This window comes from Zingiber officinale, chromosome 10A (genome assembly GCF_018446385.1).
Source record: "Zingiber officinale cultivar Zhangliang chromosome 10A, Zo_v1.1, whole genome shotgun sequence".
NCBI classification, from domain to species: Eukaryota; Viridiplantae; Streptophyta; class Magnoliopsida; order Zingiberales; family Zingiberaceae; genus Zingiber; species Zingiber officinale.
The window spans coordinates 78,526,524-78,553,097 of record NC_056004.1 but is presented as its reverse complement, the minus strand read 5'-3'; the positions used below and the strand labels follow the sequence as shown (position 1 = coordinate 78,553,097).

The following is a 26,574-nucleotide window of genomic DNA, read 5'->3' as shown; positions in this document are numbered from 1 at the left end:
ACATATATGTTGTAATAAAGAGCTAGTCCATAACTTTGAAGAAATCAAAGATAGAGAAAAATTGTTCATGATAAACTCAGCAACCTCGAATATCATGGGCCAAGGAAAAGTAGTGTTGAAGATGACCTCGGGCAAAGAGTTAACTCTTAATATTATGTTGTATGTTCCGAAGATTCGGAATAATCTAGTATCTGAATCACTTCTGAGTAAGCATGACTTTCGCATTATTTTTTAGTCAAACAGAGTTATTATATATAAAAATGGAGTATTTTTAGGGAAGAGTTATGTAACAATGGACTATTCAAGCATAGTATAATGGCTATTAGGCCTAAGGTTAATAAAATTATAAACTCTTACATTTATATGCTTGAGTCTTCGTGTTTATGGCATGGTAGACTAAGGCTTGTTAACTACGATGTGTTATGTAAATTGATTAATATACAAAGCATACATACATTCCATCTTGACGTGAAACACAAGCGTAAGATTTGTATTGAAGTGAAAATGACAAGATTATCCTTTAAACATGTTGAAAGAAGCAACAGACCACTTGACCTAATTCACACCGACTTATATAACCTCAAAGGTAGTACAACACGTGGTAGGAATAACTACTTCATTACTTTTATAGATGATAATACAAAATACTGCTATATATATATATCTTCTCAAAAGTAAGGATAAAGCTATAGAGAAATTTGTTCTATATAAGAATGAGGTCGAAAACTAACTTAATAAAAAAATTAAGATAGTTCGAATTGATGGAGACAGCGAATATGTATCATCGTTCGTTGAGTTATGTTCTGAATATGGGATCAGACACAAAACAATAGTTCCTTATACTCCTCAGTAAACTGGAGTTGCTAAGCAAAAAAATCACATTCTGAAGGAAATAATGAACGAACTTCTATTAAACTCTGGATTGTCATAGTTTATGTAGGGAAAAGTTATATTAATAACTAATTACCTTTTAAATAAGATACCCTTGAAGAAAATAAATAAGAGCTCTTATGAATTATGGAATGGAAAATAACTGTCCTATAAATATTTACAAATATGGGAGTATCTTGTCAAAATTTTGGTACCTAATCTAAAAAGATTATGATAGGACCAAAAACTATTAATTACATATTTATTTGATATGCGCATAATAGCAGTGTGTATGAGTTTTTTTAATATAAGTGATAAATATCGGATATACACAAGAACTCGATAATAGAATCAAGAAATGTCTTATTCTTTGAGCATGTGTTCTCATATAAGATTTAAGAGGAAACAAGTTCCTAAAAACATGCATTTGACATACAAAAGGAAGAAGAAGATGATGAATCAATTAAGGTTAAGCTCATACGAAGTAAAAGAGCTTGGGTGGAAAAATCCTACGGAATAGATTTTATCACTTTCATATTAGAAAGTAAGCCCCAGAGTTACTCAAAAGTAGTAAACTCCTCACTGAAAAGAGACAATTGCATCTGAGATAAATTCTATCTTGTAAAATCACATTGGATCTTCCTCAAAAAAATAAATCACTAGGTTGCAAGTGGATCCTCAAAAGGAAAATAAAATTAGATGGCATAATTGATAAGTACAAGACTATATTGGTAATTAAAGGATACCAACAACAAGAAGGCCTTGATCATTTTGATATATATTCTCTGGTGTTAAGAATAGCTTCCATTAGAGTATTATTGGCTATTATTGCTCTATGAAATCTGAAAATATATCATATGGATGTAAAGATAGTCTTTCTAAACGAAAATTTAGAAGAGGAAATCTACATGAAGCAACCTAAAGGATTTTTTATCCTAGGGTAGGAAAACAAGTTTTGTAGATTCATTGTAGCAAAATGTGATTATGCTCACCTCAGGTGCCTCTCATAGTCCGTCGCAAGTTATGTGAAGGGAGGTAAATCGCAAGGTCAGCTTATAGCTGACCGCCAAGTTGGCTAGGGGTGGGAAGGATATTTTTCCCCAGGGGCATGCGCCTGTCGAGAATTGATCTCTTGCCCCCATTGTAATAAGTCTGTCATCCTCTAGCCAACTAGTCATCTAAATCAAGCACCAAAGCAGTAACATAAGAAATTTTATAATGTCATGAAGAAATGTGGATTCTAAATCAATGAATAGAATAAATGTGTCTACATGAAAGTCACAGAGAATAACTATGACATCTTGTGCCTATATGTAGATAACATACTTATTATTGGGAGTAATGATAAAATAATCAAATCTACTAAAGACATGTTGAACTCAAGATTTGATATAAAAGACATGGACCTAGCTGATATGATTCTAGGATTCAAAATTCTTAGCACAATAGAAGGACTTATTCTTAGTCAGTCACATTACATAGATAAAATTCATGAGATATCCTACTGTGATCGAAAAATACAATGATGCGAGTTGGATATCTGACATAAAAGACTCCAAGTATACAAGTGGATCTTTATTCACTTTGGGATGTGCAGTCATTTCATGAAAATCTTCTAAGCAAATCGGAATAACCAGATTTACAATGGAATTTGAGTTTGTAGCTCTTGATAAATATGGTGAAGAGACTGAATGATTATGATAATTCTTAGAAGATATTCCTAGATAACTAAAACTGGTGCCAACAATTTGCATACATTGCAATAGTCAATCATCAATTGGCCGAGTACAGAGCTATTTGTATAATGCTAAGTCTAGATATATACGTTGTAGACATAATATCATTAGACAACTACTCTCAACAGGAGCTATTGATTATGTGAAGTAAAAGGATAACTTAGCAGATCCGCTAATCAAAGGATTAAATAGAGAGTTAGTTACAAGTTCATCGCGAGGGATGGGTTTGATGCCAATGAGAAATATTAGTGTAAAGAAAACCCAACCTATGCAGACTGGAGATCCCAAGAACTAGGTTCAAAGAGACAACCTAAATGCACCAACAAAGTTGCAAACTATGGGAGAATGACCCAATAAATCAGTAAAATATAGAGGTTAAGCACACGACTTTTAATGATCTAGAAGAATCATATGAAATACTCTTAAGAGATCACCTATGTGAAAAAGAAGTGGGGTTGCTTAAAAGAGAATTGAAAACACAATTTTTAGAACTTCTCATAGAACCATACGTATTCATAGCTAAGAAAGAACACACTCATGATAACTGAGTTGTATCAAGGAGATACCTAGTTGAGATATGTCAATGCTTACACAGACAGTAGAACAGTTCAAAGACTTCATGTCTACTAATAGCCAGTAAGCAAACAGATTTTCATAAGAGAAGGTTCAAAGAGTAAAATCTACCTATCTTATACTAAACTTAACTCTTGAATGCTATCACACACTTTTTTTCATTCATCTAGGATATTGTTGGAAATGTGAAGAGAAATCTAGAAGTGATAGGAGAGGACTCCATTGTGCATGGAAATTTTTGTCCAATATTGGTAATTCTAGGGCATTATGATCGGTTTATATTGTTTAACATGCATTGTAGTTGTAAATAAATACATGAGGAGAAACTCTCTCATGCGTAGATTTGCAAGAGAGGTGCAAATCCAGGGTCCGGATTACACTGAACTAAGTTGACTCATGTGCGAGCATGACCTGCACGTGTCAAATATCAAACCAGTCAGGACAAAATTTGCTCAAATGGAACAACCAACATTTTGTCACATAGATTCTTTTTGCTTACAACTAAAGAATGTAATAGAAGCATTAACTATTATTAATGGTAATTTCGTAATCTCTCGGATATCAATGGTCGACCATTGATGGCCGACGACTATCATTATGCCTTGGCATTGAATAGTCTTTACTCGACGTTCAATGCAAATGAGGGATGATACTCTTATATAAGGAGACCATGGTCTTGGGACAAAGAATAGACGCTCAAGCAAAGAAACTTCATCCACTTCGTTCCCTCATTCTCTCTCTGTCGTGCACCTGCTCGGCAGAATTACCCATGATAGCAATCACATACATTCTCAGTTTACTGGGATCCACCAGTACTTGGTGGTAATCACGGTCTACCACTGTATCCTAGGAAATAGATGACCCACATAACCTCAAAGCACAATAGGAGTTGGGACGAATCTAGTTTAAGGAAACTGCTTGAAAGCAAGCCTCAACATCTTCTTTTCCCAACTCAACTTCCACTCAAGAGCAGTCTAGGATGCTTCTTCCTGAGTCGATGATCAACTCGAGACTGACTCGGCTTCCTCTCGACATCCAATCAAAAGCACTCACCTTCCACTCTACAGCACTTGACATCCACTCAGCTAACTCAGACTCGACACTCAACAGATTCAGATTCAACCGAATCAATCCTGCTAACAACTTGAGATTATTCGCTCTAGCCACTCAACAAATAAAACTTAATTTAATTTTATAAATTCAAAATTTTTCCTTTCTCTATCTCTGACCACAAGATTGTCGGAAAAACAAATTCATAGATTGTGGAGTTAGGAACTCAAGTGTTTGAATCACGTTAAAAGAATTGAGTCCTTTTATGCTTTCTTATAACAACATTTATATTTCAACGGCAAACTTACTTATATTTGTTATACTCTAATTTCTTCTAAAGTTGCTTTTTTTTTCTTATTATGTTATCCAAACTCCCCCTCTCTCCCCCCACACCATATTTAATCCTACATAAATGATCCCGAAGTTGATCCAATCGCAATTCTTATGCTTTTATTTTTTATGTTTTTGAGTCATAGAAAGTCATCTAACACAGTTTTGCACAAAATTGTTAAATGTCCCTAAGTTGGTCCAATTTCAAAAATAAGTCCTATGTTATGTTCCTTGGATCCTTTAAAATCTAACTATGCTAATAATGTTTTACGTTTAAGTTTTGAAAATTAATCTTTATTGGTATAATTGTGTCGTAAGTGGTCAGGCTCAACTTTGGATTTTGTAGGCCTTTGGGTTTGAGTTAGGTTTTCCATGTATATATATTTAATGTGTGTTAAGTTGTGCAGAGACTTAGCAAGATGCACATGAAGCTTATGGAGTTTGTGACTCAACGAGATCTGAGTGTATAGGACGACTTGGCATTGCCAAAATTGGTTGGCCTGATGACTCAAGGTCAACTAGAAATTGGAAAAGAATAGAACAGTAGAGTTGAGGGACTGAAGGACGAAGAGCATTAAGGTAGCAAGGGTAACATGTGGGGTTAGCTGAGGGATTAATGCATCAGAGAAGACCGATGGAAAATGACTTTGATGGTTAAAGTCAAGTTGTAAATGGTAAACTTAAGTGAGTTGTGAGAGTCAAGTGATTTTTATTTTAGGTTCACAGTAGCTCTTGACTTGAGCAAGAACTATATCATTAGATTTGTTAGAGTTGAAAATCTAGTTGACTAAAGAATTGACTCATGCTTCATTACTGGTGAATTGGATGTTTATGTTCAAAGCTCAGTTGATTGGATTTGTTGAGTCATCTAGGCAACCAAATGATCCCTAACCAGAGCCAAAAAGAAGATTGTCAATCAGGTAGAGAAAAGTTGTAGCCATTAGAAATAAGAAGCAATTAGTTGAGTGGTCTAGTCATTTTGACCAAGTTGGTCGGCTTTTATAGTGGTCTACTATAAAAGTCAAAATGATCGAGCACGATTTTTGAACTTTTAAAATAGGATCTAGAAGAGAAGAAGAAGTTCTTTAGGAAGTATTTCAATTACGATCAAGTTGGGTACAAATCTTTAGAGTGCAGAAAGTCAAAGAAGAAATAAAGGCCAACCTGAATCTGAACCTGAACGAGGGGCTAGAAATTGATGACCTCTGCACCACAATCTCCGAACTAAACTTGGTGGGTTCAAATTCATAGCAATAGTCGATCGATACCAATTTCACTAGACATATATGCTACAACAAAAAGTTACTCCACAACTTTGAAGAAATCAAAGATGGAGAAAAATTTTTCATTGGGAATTTAGCAACCTCGAACATTATTGGCCAAGAAAAAATAGTGCTGAAGATAATCTCAAGAAAAGAGTCAATATTATTAACATTAATTCTATTTATGTTTATTTCCGTTGTGTTTAACCTTATGGATTAACTTTTCTAAAAGCATAAATAAAAGTAAGAACGGTATTCAACCCCTTTAGTCATCTTAACAATCTTTTTATTTTACCCAAACCTGCTGGACAACCCTAAGTGATCTCATATCTTAAAAAAAAAAAAAAAAAAGTATGTTGTGTTTTTTAGATCATTTGGAGCCTTGTTGTGTGTGTGTTTTTGATGTTTGATTCTAAAAACAAGCTAACTGTTCCGAAAACTACTGAAGGATCCTAAACCAGTCTAATTCCTAAAACTAGCCCTATTTTATGTTTCTAGATCCTTTAATGTTTTAGTATGGGAAGGCTATTTAACAATTTTGTCTATAGTTTTTTTTTTTATTTTTGATAATCAAGTTATTCAGCTCCTCAAATAGATTAAGCCTAAGTTCTATAAAACTTTTACATTAGCTACTAGGATAAATATGAGAAACGCATATGAATTTTAACGAATAGCCCAACAGTGATTCAAATACTATCAGCATACAATACCCTCCATGAGAAATTCGAACTTTCATTGCATAGGAGTCCATCCTATCTCATACAATTGCGCCGTGCCATGAGGTAATTTTATCTAAAACTATTGGAGCAGCAAATGATATCGCTCATGCCAAGCGATTAATATCATCAGTCCCATAATAAAATGTAGATAGGTAAAATATTTTCATAGATAAATAAATTATAGAAAATATTTTATCTGACCACAATGACTCTTTGCATGAAAAGGTCAATTGTCGAGAACTATTAAATGACTCTTTGCATGGAAAAGTCAAATTGTCGAGAACTATTAAATGACACTAGAGTAGTTAGCTTTAAAATATAAGTGTTATCTTCCTTGGATGATTCGAAGTCCTTTGGTGATTTTGTTATTAAAGTTTTAAGCCGCCAAAGGTCGTGAGCGTTATGCTCAAAAATTTTAAATGGTTTCAAGATTTTTAGATGGTTTCAAACTGGTTCAATTTACAAAAAAATAGCCCTTTTGTTTCTTTTGAGCTTCTGGAGTCTTGGTATAAAATTTTTGCCCACAACTGCTAAATGGTCTAAATTGATTTGGTTATGGATTTGAGACAAAACGAGGTATTAAGCCAATCCCATCAAGCCATAAGTGAATGAGATTATGACATAATTTCATATGCATTTCCGGACTTGAGAACTAACAAACAGTAGTTATAAACATAACCCTGCGAATTTAAGATTAATTTGAGCTTAGGCATTTCGAGCCAGGGTCAAATATAACAAATGAATGAGACAATTATATGTTCTAGATGAATTGCCACAATATACAAAACCAGCTTAAAAGACAATCAGAGTTCATCACCTGGATGAGCACAAAATGCACTAAGTCAGATGTCCAAAAAGCTGACGAGATCTATTACAACCTTTCCAAATTAGTAACTACCTACCTTGTGCTGCTGCTCCAAGCCTTATGAATTCCAATTCCGCAAAGGGAAATATATTCGTGGCCGAAGGGCAAGCACTGGCAATCTTCTCTTCTTCACTGTGCCATTATAGAACCTTCAAGATATCCTCCAACGAAAATATATTGTAAGTAGTAAAATGCTTAATGCAATCAATAGAACCAGAAGCACAATTTATATAAATAATTGATTCAATCAATTATTTTGATTGCCAAATGGAGCTTCAACAGAAAATTTTCTTGTTCCCATAAGATCGGCCAACTAAATCCACCAATGGTAGCAGCACTTGGAGGCAACCTCTTATAAATCCATTATGTACCATAGAAACATTGCTCTTTCTTGTATGTACTTCAAGTATTCACATTATGGGTATTCAACTGGATTTATAGATGTAAGTTGATTCTTTCTGACCATTTAAATATATCAGTGTAGACTTGATCGCCGCCCAAGTCCTCTCCAGTAGCTCCAGCAGCTACTCTAATAATATCCTCTATCAATGCGAAATTGCCCATTATATCAACATGAGCACCACTCTGTGTACCACGGCCTTCCAAGAGATTAGCTGGAGGAGAGTGATCATACTCCCTGATGTAAGTCTTCATACCAGAAGGATTGAATCGGGTTTTTCCACGCCAACCTTTTGCGCACATATATCCTGAACTTAACACTGGCACAGTCTCGTCTCCATTAGCCAGGTATACACCACCTTGCAAGCAGTTTCCTTCATTTCCACCGTTTGCAGAAGTATCAATCTGAAATGGAATATAGCATTCTGCATATGGCGATAACTTGTAAACATATGCTCTTTCTGTAGGTATTCCCACTCCATATAGGGAGTATATCTCCATATCAGGAGCATTAGGTAACCTGGGAGACAGCAATGTGTACATTATTGAGTATAAGAATGTGAATGTGAACTAACATTGTTTTACATAATTAAATACAGGGTGTTTAGAAAATGGAAAATATATGGATTTATCTTTTCAATTAAAGATGATACAACTACACTTTTCTCAACTGTAAATTCAAATTTTCTCTGTAGATTCTTAATATTCATAAAGAATGCATCTAATACTTATCTTGTTATTCAGCGCAAGATAAAAGATTGTTCTTTCTTTTTTTCTTCTCGAAAACTACATGGTAGTTAAGTAAAATGCTTATTTGCTATTTAATTTGTATCACAAAAACAGAACTTTTTCACTCCAAACTAAAATATTTAAGTTGTGCTTCTAGTTGTTGCATTTCCTCTAAATACTTTTAGGATAATCAGGAGGATACAATTCTGGAGATATTAGTTTGCATGGAATAGTCAAATACCTTTTGATTTTGATGCTTATTATGTTGTGCTTCAGAGAAGTAAAAACCTATCTCAGGAACTGGAAAATATATTTTCAAATATAGCAAGGAGTTCGGTATAAAATCATGATACAGATAAGCAAGGATTTGCTTTTAACATAGGTCCTAATGGACACTTCTAGAGCTTGCAAGTTGCTTACTTTGTCTCCAAGGGATTTGACCAATACTTATAGTGCATATACTTAGGATCATCAAGATCATCAGCAATTCCATATGAATAATGTGCACTTCCACGCTGCATCATCTTTGGAGCAACAAAATGAAGAAGATCCAGGACAGAATCAGCAGTATATACTTTAAAATCAGCAACTGCTTTAATTCCTGCCCAACCCAATTCATGGTATTCGGTCCAAATTTCTCGACAAGAAGAATTTGAATGGGGGGCAACACTGTTTCCTTTGACTGCATCCTGTATACACCGAGGTTACAACCCATTAGAAATGTTAGATCTGGGAAAACTTTATTCTGACATTAAAATTACTTTATCGATATAATTACTTTGACCACTAGGAGGTGGTTTAGTTTGCAAAACCTATGAAGGAAGCCATGCAACAGTTAATTAAGATTGAAGATATTAACCAATATGAGTAAAAAAGAATTCAAAAATTCTCAAGGCATTTTGATAGGCAACAAGAACTTAATTAAATCCATGTCCTCTAAACCTAGCCAATGAAAAGCTGATACGTGTTCACACAATTCTCAGCTAATACTTGAAAAATATTACAAGAATAGGTTGACAAAATTTACAAGAATAAGGCTAGAGCCACCTAAACGACTTGGCAGCATGGTGAATTCTCATTGGACACACCTGTAAAAAGAGAATCAAGCAAGAGAGCTTTTGAGAGCATCAAAAGCCTTATTACATCTTGCTACAGTGCTACAAAGCTTTAGGCAATAAACTTTTCGCCACTTTGAACATACCATCTCCAATTCAATATAGCTCACCCAAGCCCTCCCCATCTCAACCCACTTGATCCAAAAAGCCTCTTTACCTCATCCTATAGCCAAACTTCATCTCAACCCTTCTAGTTCCAACCATGGTTTGAAATCTTGTACAGGGCTAAGCAAAATGGTCGAAACATATCATTCCGGTAAATTACCGAAACTCGATACCACTTGGCACAAACAATGTGTTCTTCCTCTGCTTCATCTCCTTCCTCCTTTAACCTCCAATCCATCACCAGCACCATGCATTGAAACTTCGGCATTGTCAATAATAGACAATAAATTATAGCAGTTAATTACCTATGTAATTGATTCCTTAATAAACGGTATATACTCTCACAAATAGGAGATTTAGGTTACCATATTTAGGTCCAATTACCTCTATAAAATATTGTAATTGATTCCCTAATAAAGGATGTATATACTATGATAAATAAGAGATTTAGGTTACCATAGGTTTCTAGAATTACTCCATGTATTTATTTTCCTTGTATAGTTGGTCTTCTTACCTATATAATGAAAAACTTTCTCTAAAGAGAAGACAATTTTTTTTTGTCTTGGTATCAAAGCCAGCATCCAAGAAATCTAAGCCTTCTTAGTCATAGCCTAGTGATTATGGAGAAGTCAAATCTGTGTCCAATTCACTAGGAAAAATTATGCTGCCTGGGACATTTCTCAAAGGTAAGGAGCTGTGGGGTCATACAGATGGCAGCACCAAAGAAGGAGCTATTGTTGCAGACAGGGCAGCTTGGGCTGCTAAAAATAATCAAATCATGACCTGGATTCTTGTTTCTATGGAGCCACATCTAATTCTTTCTTTACACCCCCATAAGTCTGCAAAGGCAATGTGGGATTATCTCAAGCAGTTCTATAATCAAAATAACAATGCAAGGCGTTTTCAACTTGAGTTAGCCATTGCTAACTATACTCAAGGGGATCTATCAGTTCAAGAATATTATTCTGATTTTCTAACTTTGTGGAATGATTATTCCAAATTTGTTATAGCTAAGGTCTCTGCAGAAGGTGCGGAGGCCGTACAACAAGTACATTAAACCAGTTAAAGAGATCAATTTCTAATGAAACTATGACCAAAATTTGAATCTGTTTATGCCTCTCTATTAAATAGAGATCCTGTTCCAACTTTGGACATCTGTTTTGGCGAACTCTTGTGTGAAGAACTGATCAATACTCAAAACATCATGGAGCATACTCGTGTTACTTCTAATAATGTTTCAATTGCAAATGCTGCATATAGCAAGGGAAAAGGGAAAGGACGAGACATGAGCACAACACAGTACTATACCTGTAAAAAAAACCGCCATATTGCACCTCACTGCCCTGAGAAATTTTGTAAATATTGCAAGCATAGAAATTTTAATTTTTAATTTCTATTTTTTATCGTAGAATTCAAACTTTAAAAATAAAACAAATTTTGAATGCGATACACAATGGAAAAGCCGTTGAACCAGACGATATTCCGATAGAGGTATGAAAATGCTTAGGGAAACAATGTATTGAATGACTTACAAAATTATTTAACATGATATTGAAAACGAAAAAAATGTCTGATCAATGGAGGATAAGTACTCTAGTTTTCTTATATAAGAAGGAGGGAGACGTACAAAATTGTGGAAACTATAGGGGCATTAAACTAATGAGTCATACTATAAAATTTTGGGAAAAAGTAATAGAAAAAAGATTAAGGAAGGAGACCATGACAAAAAATCAATTTAGGTTCATGCTTGGAAGGTCGACAATAGAAGCTATACATCTTCTTAGACAATTAATTGAAAAATATCGAGAGCAAAAACAAGATCTACAGATGGTATTCATTGACTTAAAAAAAAACTTATGATAGAGTCCCAAGAGAAATTATATGGAGAATTTTAGAAAAGAGAGGTGTTAGCGTAACCTATATTGAACTAATTAAGAATATGTATAAGAATGTAACGACCAGAGTAAAGACTTCAGGCAGAGTAACTGAAGCATTTCCAATAAAGATAGGGTTACATCAAGGATCAGCTCTAAGTCCCTATCTTTTTATACTAATTATGGACGAACTCACTGCGCATATTCAAGACACAGTACCTTGATTCATGCTATTTGTAGATGATATTATTTTGGTAGATAAAACACGTGAAAGAGTAAATGCTAAACTAGAATCTTGGAGGGAAATACTAGAAGGGAAAAGTTTTAAGTTTAGTAGATTAAAGACAGAATACATGGAATTTAAGTTTAGCAATATTAGAAGTAATGAAACAATTGTTAAGATAGGAGAGGACGAGTTGCCCGGAACCGAGAGATTTAAATATTTAGGATCATTTTTGCAAAACGATGGAGGGATTGAGAGAGATGTCTTACATAGAATACAAGCAGGATAGGTAAAATGGAGGGGAGCGTCGAGTATTTTATGTGACCGTAAAGTACCTCTTAAACTTAAAGGTAAATTCTATAAAATCGCAATTAGACCTGCTATGTTATATGGAGCTAAATGTTGGGCTATGACTCGAGCACATGAGCAGAAGATAAGAGTTGCAGAAATGAGGATGTTAAGGTGGATGTGTGGACATACGAGGATGGACAAAATAAGAAATGAGAACATTAGAAAGTCGGAGTTGCATCTATTGTGGAAAAACTCCGAGAGACATGTTTAAGATGGTACGGACATGTACTTAGACGACCAATAAATGCTCCAGTTAGGCGATGTGAAACTATGATAAGCATGCATATCAAACGAGGAAGAGGAAGACAAAAAAAACTTGGTTAGCAACAATAAAACAAGCTAAAATTTATTTAAATATAGATGATAATATAATAGGAGATAGAGCTCATAAAAGGATTCATACAGTCGACCCCACCTAGTGGGAAAAGGCTTGGTTGTTGTTGTTGTTGCAAGCAATCTGGGCACATCATAAAATCGTTTCCCACTCATCCTCCTCGCTCCAACAAAGCTTATCATCTGGTGCTTTACAACCTATTATCTCTCTCAGCTGCTGCTACAACAACTCCTGCTGCTGCCCTACAGCCTACAGCACCTCCTTTAACTCGAGAGTCAGTGCGGGAAATGATTGTGCAAGCATTTTCAGCACTTGGACTTCAAGCTGATTATGTATCTACTTCGTGGATCGTAGACTTTGGTGCCTCTAATCATATGACTAATTCTTCTCATGGATTAAGTAATAACAGAGAATATTGCAGTTCTTCATCCATTCAAATAGCTAATGGTAGTGATCTACCTATTGCAGCAGTGGGTGATGTATCTTCTTCCTTTAAGGATGTTTTTGTATCACCTAATCTTTCGTGAAATTAGTATCTGTTGGTCAACTTATGGATCAAAATTGTGATGCTCATTTTACTCATAATGGTTGTGTTGTGCAAGATCGGATGTCAGGGCAGTTGATAGCAAAGGGGCCTAAGCATGGACATTTGTTCTTTTTGCAATTACCTATTTCTCGCAGTTTTTCCTCATCTTTTGTCCAAGCTTTATTTTGTAATGAGTCTAGAATGTCCAATGAAGTTTGGCATAAGCGTCTTGGTCATCCTAACTCTAGGTATCTCTCTCATTTGTTGAAATCCGGTCTATTATATAAGAGAGTGCATTCTTATACTGTGTTTTCCAATTGTGCAACTTGTAAACTTGGCAAAAGTAAAATTTTATCCTTTCCATCTGAAGGTAGTAGAGCTATATACAGCTTTGAACTAATACATAGTGATGTATAGGGAATTAGCCTACCATCTCTCATGCTTATTACAAATATTTTGTGACCTTTATCGATAACTATATTTTATGCACCACAAATCAGAAGTGTTTTGTATGTTTAAACTATTTGTAGCACTCGTTCAAACTCAATTTTCTACTCGTATACAATTCTTAGGTCTGATTCAGGAAGGGAATATATGACTCATGAGTTCCAATCTTTTTTGCAATCTAGAGAAATTATCTCTCAACATTCGTGTCCTTATACTCCACGACAAAATGGAGTAGTTGAACGAAAGAATAGTCATCTTTTAGATGTTAGGACTTTGCTAATCGAGTCATCTGTTCCTCCTAAGTTTTGGGTAGAAGCACTCACTATAGCCATTTTTCTCATCAATGGACTTCCTTCTAAAATTTTAGATTTTGCGTCTCCATATTTTAAGTTGTATCATTGTCATCCTACTTACACAAATCTTCACATTTTTGGTGCGTTTGTTTTTTGCAACTTCCACCAGCGGAAAGACAAACTTTCTGCTCAATTTATTAGTTGTGCTTTCTTAGGGTATAGTGTCACACAAAAAGGTTTTTTTGCCCTATGATTCCACTTCCAATCGGGTTTCAAGGAATGTGTTATTTTTTGAAAATCAATGGTTCTTTCCTCTATCTTCATCTCCACAGTCTTCTTTTAAGCTCTTGCCTTTTTTTGATGACACTTCTGGTGCTCCTAATAGTCAAGTTGCAAGGTTTAAGCTAGGTATTGTTTACCATCGTAGCTCTTCCATGCTAACCCCTTCCACACCTGGCTTGCCAGCCAATCCCTTACGACATTCCACAAGAATTAATGTCCTCCTGATCGATATAGATTTCTATCCCATAACACGAGTAATCCTACATCTGCCCTCTCGGCTACTTTCTTCCATTACTGTTCCTACTAGATATTCACATGAATCAAGGAGGAATGTTGGTAGCAGGCCATGCAAGAAGAATTATGTGCTCTTGAAGCTAATAAGACTTGGCAAGTGGTTGATTGTCCTACTGGTGTAACTCCACTTGCTGTAAATGAGTTTATTCTGCTAAGTTCAACTCTGATGGGAGTTTAGACAAGTACAAAGCCCACTTGATTGCTCTTGGCAATAATCAAGAATAGAGTTAATTATGAGGAGACTTGTGCTCTGGTTGCCAAAATGACTACCATACGCACTATTTTGGCTATTTGTATAAAATGGAGGTAAAGAATGCATTTCTTCACGGAGATCTCAAGGAAGATGTTTATAAGCGTACTCCTACAGATTTAATTTCTAACTCTACTTCTGCCATGTGTTGTTCATTGTATGGTCTAAAATAAGTGCCTCGTGCATGGTATGAGAAATTCACTTCTGCCTTACTCAAGTTTGCTTTTCTAAAAAGCAAGTTTGATGCATCCTTATTCCTTCACAAGACTGAGCAGGGTATTGTCATTCTTTTAGTATATATTGATAATATCATAATCATGGGTACTAATTTCGTTCTTATCTCTCAACTAAAGCAGCATTTACAAGACTCTTCACATGAAAGATTTGGGCTCTCACATATTTTCTTGGTTTAGAGATTAATGTTGGTCCCTATGGTATTTTTTTGTCACAACACAAATATGATCAAGACTTGGTGGCGGCTGCTGATCTCTAAGATTTCGTACCCCTTGATACTCCGATGGAGCTTAATCTCAAGCTACGGAAAGAAGAGGGTGACTTGTTATCAGATCCTGCAGCCTATCGAAACCTTGTTGGCAGCCTAATCTATCTTACTATTTCTAGACCTGATATTTCTTACGCAGTCCTGGAAATAGCCTCTTGCAAAAAGTAAGGTAAGGCTGCGTACAATGGATCTTTCCCCGAGACCCCACATAGCGGGAGCTTTGTGCACCGGGCTACCCTTTTTATATTTCTTATGCAGTACAACAAGTTAGTCAGTTCCAAACTTCTCCTAGGCACCTACACATGGCTTTAATTCGTACAATCATTCGCTATGTCCATGACACAATTACACAATTTCTCATGGACTTTTTATCCTTCTTCTACTTCACTTGATCTTGTAGCACATAATGATGTTGATTATGCAGGGTGTAGTAATACAAGGCGTTCTACAACAGGATGGTGTATGTTTCTTGGACCAGCTCTTATTTCTCGAAAAAGTAATAAACAAGACCGTGTTTCTAAGTCCTCAACTGAGTTTGAACATAGAGTTATGTCCCAAGCTTGTGCATAAATCTACTTGCTCCGTGGTCTACTAGCTGATCTTGGTTTTTCTCTATGCAGTCCTGCTCTTCATGCAGATAATACTAGTGTCATTCACATTTCTGCCAATCTCGTCTTCCATGAACGTACTAAATATATCGAGGTTGATTGTCACTTCATTCATGAGGCTTACGAAGCTCGGAGCATTTTTCTTCCTCATGTTTCTAACAATCTTCAGGTGGTAGATATTTTTACTAAGGTTCTTCCCTGACCAAGATATAAATTTCTTAATGACAAATTGATGCTTGTGATCACCCGCATCAATATGAGGGGAGATGTCTATAATAGGCAATAAATTACAACAGCTTAATTACTGAATTTATTCCCTAATAAAAGTTGTATATACTCATAAATAGGAGATTTTGGTTACCATATTTAGGTTCAATTATCCCAGTAAAATATTGTAATTGATTCCCTAATTACGGTCGTATGTACTCTCATAATAGGAGATTTAGTTTATCATACTTAGGTTTCTAGAATTACTCCATGTATTTATTTTCCTTGTATAGTTGGCAATCTTACCTATATAATGAAAGACCTTTTCAAAAGAGAAGACCATTTTGTCAAGCATGATACCGAAATAGTATCATTCTAGTAAAAGACCATAACTCCAATCTGGTTCGAGATTTTGAACCTTGGTTCCAAACCCATTCACCTTAGCCAAGCTGCTCAACTTTCAACCCAACCCAATCTACATCAAGAGAACTCCTAATAGATCAAGTAAACCTAATCAAACTCTCCATCCACTTTGATTGAAATCCAAGCAATTTGCCTGAAATGAGACAATAATTCCACTCAATCCAAACAAATTCTTCCCAATCTAATCTCCTCTAGCAAACTTCCCACTTGAGCTCTAAGCTAAACGAAACAACTAGCAAACTTCTACATCTGTTACGCTTTCAATCATAATAGACTTGCAATGTAAGATGCTAAGCATAGAAGTAGAAGGAAGAGAGGAGGCTAATTCATAATTCAACCGATTCACAAGTTAAAAAGCTCCAACAAAATGATGAGAAGTTGAGTCAAGAATTTCTCCTATTTCAATAAAAGAAGCTAGCAATTCTAGGCCACAAGTTTTAGGTTATTTCAATCAAAATAGTGACCAATAAAAAAATGGGAAGCAATTGTTGATGCAATCATTGCCTAAGTGGTAGAGTTTAACTACGTCATTAGCTTGTTTTAATGTGGTTGCGAAAGGGCTTAAGTTAGGATTAGTTTATGTTACTCTAATGCATTTCGTTAAGTGTGTCTGCAGGTGCAGAAACATGAATTGCAGGTGCAAGTTGGAGAAGTCCAACTAGGTCAAGGTTGACTACATACATGACAAACTGAAAAATACATATAGCTCAAGGTTGATTGAATTCTTAGCAAGGAAGAGTCCAAAAAATGTTTGGCAGATATGGAATCAGTCAAACAAGTATTGGCAGAAGTCCAAAAGATCCTTGGCAGATGTGGAAGAAGTCCAATATGAATTAACTTAAGTCCAAGAGATCTTAGTAGGATGCCCAAAAGCTCAAAGTTGATTAACAGTGTGGCAAAATCTCATACCAGAATGATTGTGAAGTAGATAGTTCATGATTCGACAAGTTTTAAGATATGCACTATGTTAAAGAGGACGTTCGTTCAGTGGTAAAATACCCAAATTGAGAAAAACTCAAAGGCAAGTCAAGCTTAGAACTTGCACATTGACAGATTAGAGGCTTGTCGAGAAGATTTATTTTTGTAGAATTTTTGCTTATACGTGTACTCAAATACAACATGTACTTGTGATTTGTCAATACATGTTTCCCAATTGCATATTTGTCATTTTAGTATAATGTGTTGTAACAAAATTGTAAATTTAGACAATCAAACCTCACCAAAGCTTAGGTAGGTCACTGGTGGATGAACAAACACTGTCTTTAAGCTACTTGGCCATAAAAATGCCTGATCCATGATCATACAGTAAGTTTGGATAACGAAGTCTATTTATCAATGACTAAATCCTAGATTAAAGATAATAAAAACCCCTCACTAGTCACTGCAAATGGACTTGCTAATCAATAAAGGGTCCTCTTAGCCATTTTTAAAATCTCGTGCCATATTGGGTGATAGGTGAATTTATCATTTCGTCTGTGATCGACACGATATCTACACCAGCATGATCCCGTGAGGCCCCACGCAAGACCCTATAGCGACACGGAGGCCAAGCAGCCATGCATAGACCTCGTGTGAGGCCCCATGATCGCTTAGAAACCTCACACGAGACCCCACAACCTCACAGAGGCCTCTTGTGAGACCGTTGCGGCCACGCAAGGCCTCGCGTGAGACTGCGATGACTGCACAAGGTCGCTGAGTTTTTTTTTCAATTTTAAAAAATCTTTATTTTTTTAACTATTAATTTCTTTATTTTTTATTTTTTTTAATAGTTAATTCTTTCTCTTCCTCCCTATTTTAATGTCTTTTTTATTCATTTCATCCTTAAACATAAGGGAAAAAATTCCTTTTTAATTTTTTTTCTTATTTGTTTCCTCATTAAATACATAAAAAATAAATGTCTTCCTTAAACTAATTAAAATAAATTAAATTCAAGTTAATTTAAACCTACTTAATCCTAATCTTTATGTCTAGACTTTAGTTAATCCTAAATTGACTTTTACTCAATCCTAATTTTTAAAATATTAATTTAACTTAATAATAAGTATTTATAATAATCAAATATGTACAAAAAATTTATACCAATCTCTGCACCATACCGGTAGGCGAGCGAAACGAAATGTTTCACCCTTGTCGCCTAGTGCGACACTAGATTGTAAACCATGTCGAAATCGTAGCGGCACGGCACGACACGGCAAGATGTCGAAACCATATCATTCCGGTCATAAATCGAAACTTTGATACAATCTAAGTAATCCATCTAAAAAGGGTTCAGTTCGATATCACCGGCAATCAAAACACAAATAGCTTGGATGCTATAGAATAGGTGGTTGTATGAAGAAACCTCTATAAACAGGCATTTTTAGTAAAGTTCAAGTCTGGTGGGTTTATTCGGAAGTGAGCATGTCATATCTAATCTCTATGACAACTTTTAGAAGAATAAACTACACCCATGTCATATGCCTCGATCAGTACCCTGGTTTGATATAATGGTAAGAGATTAACAAAGCTTGTAGCAAGTTAAGCTTCACAACCAAAGAAAGACCATTCATTTGCAACAAGTTGTTTGGTTACACAACTTCAATGGAGCTAAGCTACCTGATGGAGCTTAGCAGGGGCCTCTGACATGGGTTTACCTTCTAGGTTGTACATTCTTTGTCTATCTTCATGTCTTTTTCCTTTCATCTTTCCCATCTCACCACTACTGCTGATATAAGGAGTCCCCTCCACCATTTATGCTACTTCATCGTTGCTTTTAGACTTTAGAATTGTCATTTAGTCATTTATATTTGGCCATAAAGTGTATTTGTAGGTATTTATCACTACATGGCACTTACAAAGGAATGTGAACCATGATAAGAGATCTAAGGACAAACAAAGCATTTCATTGGCAGATGTAAAGTATTATCAAGTCAGAGATCTTGTTGTGCAATTTGATCATTTTATCATTAACAGGATAATGTTTTCTTTAATTGGATGAAGTAACCTGAATTTAAGTATCTAAGGAGCAAACACCAAAACATTCATTGAAAGAATCTAGAATTTGATACAACTAGCATATGTAAAATATACAAAGGATTAACAAATTCCTATATGCTAGTGTGGATGTTTGATGACAAATACATATCAAAAACAAAGTTTTAAATACCCGAAAATCAGTCCGCTTTAACTTGGATGAAGGTGTCTCTGCAACATCTTTCCCAAATGAAACAATCCTGCCATAGTTAACTCTTGATGGAACTTCAATCATCTTAGTATCAACATCTTTGGATAGATGAGAATCATTGATCTTATTCTTCTTAGGAGCACACTCAGAGAATTCCTCAGGTGACCAATCTAAACCACCCCAAATTGTATCACCACCTTTTGGAATCATGGACATAGTTGAGTCCCATGTTCGAGTCATGCGCATGACATGACGTAATGTTTGAAGACCAAGAAAATCAGAATCCAAAAAACCAGGTGCAATGCCCCTACAAAGAAAAAGGAGAAGTTACACAACAAGTTAATTAGAGAAATGATATAAAATTAGAAGCCACAAATCATATAATTGGTCTTTGCTCACCATATTAATATGTGAAAAAGTTCTATCACCAGTGTTTGAACTCTAAGCAATTTATCTATCAACTTTCTAGCCTAGCTGGGATTGGAGATGTGGAGCCACTCTGGCTAAACATTTGTTTTAAATCAAGCTCACTAAATAAAATAATATTGAAGAGTCAAAATATTGCTTTTGATGTGAACAAAAAAGAAAATAAATGAAACAAAGACATTGTTTTACCAACACAAAACTGTTGATGTACAAATAGCATAATACATAATTAAACTCCACAGTGAAACTATTTTACCAAACATGAGTAATCACTTTTGCATATTCTCCTACACTAAATTTGTTTGTATTACATGACAACTTTCAAACTGCTTTGATATGACAGGATTGAACATTAAATCAGTCCACTAGAGTACTTGAATTGTGTGCTAATCAAGGCTAGGCAAACTAATATTTTTCATAATTCAAATTTGATGCTGATATACAAACAATTGAGTGCTATAATATGAAGAACAAATTGCGATCAAATAAGTGCAACAAGAATCCTCATACAACTAGAATTCTTATTTGGCACAATATGTAAAATTCTCAATTACAAATTCACAATTCATAGTCTAAGATATAAAATAAAATAAAAAATATTAAGTGTTATAGTCACAAAATCAGTTACTAGGCATAAAAATCATTTTTTCCTCCTCTAGTAAACTGTAACAATAAGAAACTACAAAAAAAAAATTATGGAATATTTCAGTCGATATTCCAGATTTGACTAGAGTACTTTTCAAGTATCGAAGAATCTCATAAATTGCTTCAAGATGTTTCTTATAAGGCAAATGCATAAATTGACTAACTAGACTCACAGCAAAAGCAATACTTGGCCGTGTATGAGATAAGTTGAAAAATTCTCCGTTAGTTTTTGATACTGAGTTATATGCACTAGATCTCCTTCCTTATGATTTCTAAGTTTCTAAAACAATTGCAGTGTTTGTGGGTCGACAGTCATTCATCCTAGTCACCTTAACAAGATCAAGGATGTACTTTTCTTGAGAGAACAATTTTGTTTTTGATCTCGCAACCTCCATACAACATTGTATCTTAGAGATCCCAAGTCTTTGATCCTGAATGTTGAAGAAAGGATAGTCTTCAACAAGTTCATCTCAGATACATCATCTCCAATGAAAACTATTTCATCAATGACATACACAATTAGCATAGTTATGTTTCCATCTGTGAATGTCTAGTGATTATTGTATGAACAATATGTACTTTGAAAATATCCTATGTTTTGACAAATGGAGTAAATTTCTCAAACTAAGGCCTCAGGATTGTTTCAAAATAATTTCAGTTCAAACACACTTGTATTGAAATTTTCAACAAATACTCGGGGTGCATCCATGTACACTTATGCCTCTAAATCTCCATTGAGAAACACATTCTTAACGTTCAACTCTTGTAGAGGCCAATCAAGCTTAGCAGCCAGTCACAATAAAACTCTTGTAGTCACAATATTTCAGTTGAATATTCCAGATTTGACTAGAGGGCTTTTCAAGTATCGAAGAATCTCATAAATTGCTTCAAGATGTTTCTTATAAGGTAAATGCATAAATTGACTGACTAGACTCACAAAAAAAACAATATTTGGTCGTGGATGAGATAGGTTGATAAATTCTCCATTAATTTTTGATACTGAGTTATATTCACCAGATCTCCTTCCTTATGATCTCTAAGTTTCTGGAACAATTGCAGTGTTTGTGGGTCTACAGTCGCTCATCCTAGTCACAAGATCAAGGATGTACTTTTGTTGAGAGAACAATTTTGTTTTTGATCTTGTAACCTCCATACAACATTGTATCTTAGAGATCCCAAGTCTTTGATCTTGAATGTTGAAAGGAAGTCCTCAACAAGTTCATCTCAAATACATCATCTCCAATGAAAATCATTTCATCGATGTACACAATTAGCATGGTTATTTTCCAGCTGTAAATGTCTAGTGATTTGTAAGATCAATTTGTACTTTGAGAGTACCCTATGTTTTGACAAATGGATTAAATTTCTCAAACTAAGGCCTCGGGATTGTTTCAAGATTTTTTTTCAGTTCAAACGCACTTGTATTGAAATTTTCAACAATTGAACAACACATTCTTAATGTTCAACTCTTGTAGAGGCCAATCAAGCTTAGCAGTCCATCACAATAGAACTCTTGTAGTATTTAGCTTTGCGATTGGGGCGGAAGTTTCCAAGTATAAGAGATAGCTCTTAGGACTATTGTTAAGGGTTTAAACTTAAAAGGATTGATAAATTGTCTTCTCTGAAATGTAAGAACAGTAAAAGGGATGTGCATGTTGTAAACCAGGTTTTTAGGTTCAAGTGGTTTGTAATGGCTAAGAAGGAAAAGTAGGAATGCAGTAGTCTAGAAACTAATCCTTACTGTTGTATGACTGCATGCACACTCAAAAGGGTTGTTGATTGATACTTAAGTTGTGATAGATCAATGATCAATGGTTCAGTTGGGCCTCAATAACAAACAGTTTAGAAGAGCATTAAGTTCTCCTTTCCAGGATAAGGTTGCCTAACCATTGTCAATGGAATTCTCCCGACCAAGTACTCTAGCTTACTAAGGAGTTTTAGGACAGATTAAGAGTTAGATGAAATATGAAATGAATAATCTAAGATCAAGAACATTACATAAAATTTATATTATCACACATGTGGAAACATGTCTTCAAACTTTGATGTCTTACTTACTCTTGGGCCTTGGCTTCAATGAATTCCCTCTTTGCTGGATTGGATAAACTTCATTATGTTTAGAAACAACTTAAGTTTCATTTAGGCATACAATTTTTATCAGACAAAACCATCAGTATGTCACTTTAGTTTGTTATTATCAAAGCAATAGATGTCAATGTGAAGTTGTGAACTCATGATAGCCTGAAACCTTGCTCTGTCACCAATGTCTGTCATATATTTCCTAGAGGAGTTTTACTACGCATCATAAGCCATAGCTATTTACTAATTACAGCCCAAGTGAAAGGTCATAAGTATTCTTCTATGTTACTCCTTGATTTGGACAAAAGTCTTACAGAGAAGTGCTTACAAGAACATAGCTACAGCATAATATTGTGGTAAGTAATTTGATACTGAAGATCAATAAATGGCCCAGAAAAGTAACCTGTACTTCTACCCTTGAGCAAAACGATCAGGATTTGATAAAAACTCTATTTTTAAACTGGTATCAAGGATAGGATTTCCTAACAATTTTATCAATGTAGCCAATCAATTCTGCATTTTTACTGGAGTTCTGGATATTTTCTATGTTACATATTTAATTTCACTGGGACAACAATCAATGACCATACTAAAATGAAGGTGGCACCAAAATAGAAATTGGCTCAGCCTTAGTCATATATAGTAGTAACATCCAAGAGGCTCAGAAACACTACCTTGCAACAGCAACATCTTTTGCTTCCGCTGAAAATAATCCAGCAACTGCTTTTGGAACACCTAAAAATGGTCCACCAATATTCATAACTGATTTTATATGGTCTGCACACCAGTTTGGACCACCACCACCACCCATAGGAGCAGGTGCCTCAACCCATTTCATGAAATGCAAAAAATATAAGACGCCCATGGAATGTGGAATAACCACCACCTTCCTTCCACCATTTGTAGAGACCATAAGTTCTATGTTACTTTTTATTCTGCTCAATGTTTGATCACGCACCTGTAAGAAGGAGAATATTGGAGGCTTGCAGTTGACAATGTATGTTTAAACTTCATAAAATATATGATAAAACAAATATAACGATAAAAAATGAGAGATCAAACAAAATGATGAACATAGTAGTTGACAAGGGAATTCAGACCTCCGTGTTCTGGAATGAAATTCGCCAGTCATAAGCTGCCATGTACATAGTTTTCTCTTCATACCCTATGTGAGCCAAGTTAGCAATCAAAACTGCCCACACAAAGTACCCAGGAGCAAAATAATCAGCCGCAACCAGCCCGGTGACTGGTCTAACTCTTATACCAGGAGGGTCCAACCCAGTTTCATTATCCAGAGACATATGCTCAACCCAGCATAAGGGTCTGAGACAAATAACAAATGAGAACTAAATGTTGTTGCCCAAAAGAATTATGAGAACTAAGGATTTATTAGTTTTCTCTCATGTGTAGCATCATATGCACCAGTAAATGCGAGGAAAGGAGGAAGCATCAAAAAACGAGGAAGGAAGAAACTACACAAATATCTAGAAAGATTATTATGAATTTGGTAGGAACTGAGAATAAATAAAACTTAAGGAGAAATAAAGAGTTAACAAAATGAACTACAGAAAAAAAATCTTGAGTCAGAAGTACATTCTAGATAATTTTTTAAATTTTCAACAAGAAAAAGAGAACGGCAACAGATATCACAAAGTATATGATTATAAACTAGTTGTCAAGTTTATCAGGATATAATTGACAAGGTTGCTGGAATATTGGAATTTACAAGCAATCACTACAGAAGGATTATTGTGTTTCATAGTTATCATGAAGCTACAATGGAGAAAGAACCTCAAAGTGAGAAAACTAGAACATGATTAAAATAATAGTGGATGGTGCATCACTCTAGTCCAGTAAACTTAAGTAGAAACAAAGCTAAAGCATTCCATGTTACTACTCATGAACCTTACTTATAGTCTTAAAATATGATAAGAAAGAAAGCAAAATTATGAGAACATCCATGTATGATAAATTCATGCTAATTAAAGGAAAAATAGTAAGTGTACAATTGCAAGTCATATCTATTTCTCAATATGAAAAACAAAGCCAATGCTAAGACCATGCTGACTAGATACAATACAAAGATGTCAATAACTAGCCCAAACTAAAAGAACAAGCCCTTCAAATTTCATGAAAGATTTAGATAGGATCCTAGATGAAATTTGCAATATATCAGACGCTTTCATATTTTCAGTTTGTATTAGAACAGGAAAGCTACCTGAATTTGATTGCTACAAGAAAAGAATCAGATAATTAGATATTGTTTAAGGTTTAGACCAGATAGACTTGACATAGAATAATAACAAATCTTTTGTGGTAATTACAATTTTGCAACAAATAAAAGAAAAAGAAAGAATGTAGGATGGCTTGCAACTTGGTTGGCTTGGAATCATCCTTTTTTTGGAGTCTATATAAGGTAGCATATCATGATTAATATTGACATGGATGAATTGCATCGTCAATTTTCATAAAATTTAAGGACCAAGGAATTATTTCTAGCTAAAGAAGTGCTACAGATCTGATGAGTTACAATTTCCAAATTAAATTTTCCACAAAATCCCCAACTTCAACACAGCAAACCGCTAACTAAGAATGTCTTCAGGTACGGAATTAATTCATTGTCCTAGAAAATGGATTCTCTTTTTATCTTCCTAAGGTGCTCCTAGTTCTCAAAATCCAAACGTCTGACCCAATCGAATTAGGCAGACAACATTAACTGTAAAAAAGATAGAGGCATGGTAGGAAAGGGACCTTCTTACCTTTTGTAGACCTCTCCGAATGTCCCTCCCCAAAGGCGCTTGCGGAAGAGGCCATCAGCGCACTGATGGCCCTCCCACAGCTCGAGTCCCCCAGTGACGATCCCGGGGACGAACACCACGGGATGCTTGGCTTGCAGCCCTTCCTTTTGAAGCTTAACGCCTGGAAGATCAGGCAAGGGGCCAGTGATAGCCTCCGTGACGTACTGAGGGAGAGAGGCGGGCATGGCGTTGTAAAAGAAGAGCAAGAGCCACCACACGGAGCAGATCACCCCGATAAGCCAGCAGCAGCAGTCAAGACAGGACCATCGCCCCTTCCGCTCCTTCCCTCTCTGCTGCACAGCCTTGACCTCCTCGGGAGGACTCGGGTCCCGTGGCGGCGGGGGCGGCGGAGGCTGAGGGCCCTTCCTCCGCCGGAGCATCGACATCTATCGGTAGAGGAGACGGCTGAATTCCGCACCTAGATTTATTCGAGGGAGGGAGGGAGGGAGAAGGATAAGGATAAGGCGGTGTGGCTGGGGCAGCGAGGAGAGGAGGCTGGCTGTTGCCTGAGGAGAAACACAAAAACCCGCAAAGCAGACGGCGGAATGGAAAAGCTGCTGGCCTTTTCAATTGCAAGTTAAAAGTTTCCATTTCTGCGGTCCAGGGAGGGCAACGGGCAAGCAACCAGCCTAGCAGCCGATCGCGGAGCACTAATCTCCACGCTTCTTGCCAGCGCCCGCGTCGAACACGTGCCGAGGATCGGGCCGCCGCGATGGGAAATCCAGCTGTTCGTTGGTGCCTGGCGGAGATCTGGCACCGTTGGCCGGCGGACCGGACCTTCCTGGCGAATGTACAAATGGGGCCCGCTACGGACCCCATCCAGAGTAGCCGACGCTGGCCGTCGCGGACTTTTCTTCTGGCCATTAAAAAAAGGTACTAGCTTCGATTGTCATTTGAATTTTGTGCATGATTTAATAAAATAAAATAAAAAAACAGCTCGGTCAGCTGAATTTTCATCGATAAGGATCTAAAAAAAATCGCATCATATTATATCTATTATACACAATTTTGATATCAAGACATGAAATGAGAGTATTCACAAAAAAAAAAAAAAAAAAAATTATTAGCCAGGTCAAATACGTTTAATTCGGAACAA

At 35.7% G+C, this 26,574-nt stretch overlaps 1 protein-coding gene across 1 annotated transcript; it reads right to left on the bottom strand.

The window, feature by feature from the left end:
• Positions 1–7,193: 7,193 nt before the first annotated feature.
• Positions 7,194–26,061, bottom strand: LOC122026964 (phospholipid:diacylglycerol acyltransferase 1-like). The gene is made up of 6 exons (XM_042585732.1): positions 25,440–26,061; positions 23,781–24,003; positions 23,355–23,638; positions 19,513–19,837; positions 8,954–9,222; positions 7,194–8,324 (listed from the first exon to the last, which is right to left on the bottom strand). The coding sequence occupies exons 1-6, from the start codon at positions 25,862–25,864 to the stop codon at positions 7,841–7,843; spliced, it is 2,010 nt and encodes a 669-aa protein (XP_042441666.1). The 5' UTR covers positions 25,865–26,061; the 3' UTR covers positions 7,194–7,840.
• Positions 26,062–26,574: the final 513 nt, after the last annotated feature.

Bases quoted from the DNA above. Each gene is read 5' to 3' on its own strand.
- LOC122026964 (XM_042585732.1), bottom strand. From the start codon at position 25,864: ATGTCGATGCTCCGGCGGAGGAAGGGCCCTCAGCCTCCGCCGCCCCCG. The intron at 24,004-25,439 runs GTAAGAAGGTCC...TATTTGTCTCAG, and splicing joins TTCGGAGAGGTCTACAAAAG to ACCCTTATGCTGGGTTGAGC. The intron at 19,838-23,354 runs GTAGTGTTTCTG...TTTTCTTTGTAG, and splicing joins AAAGATGTTGCTGTTGCAAG to GGGCATTGCACCTGGTTTTT.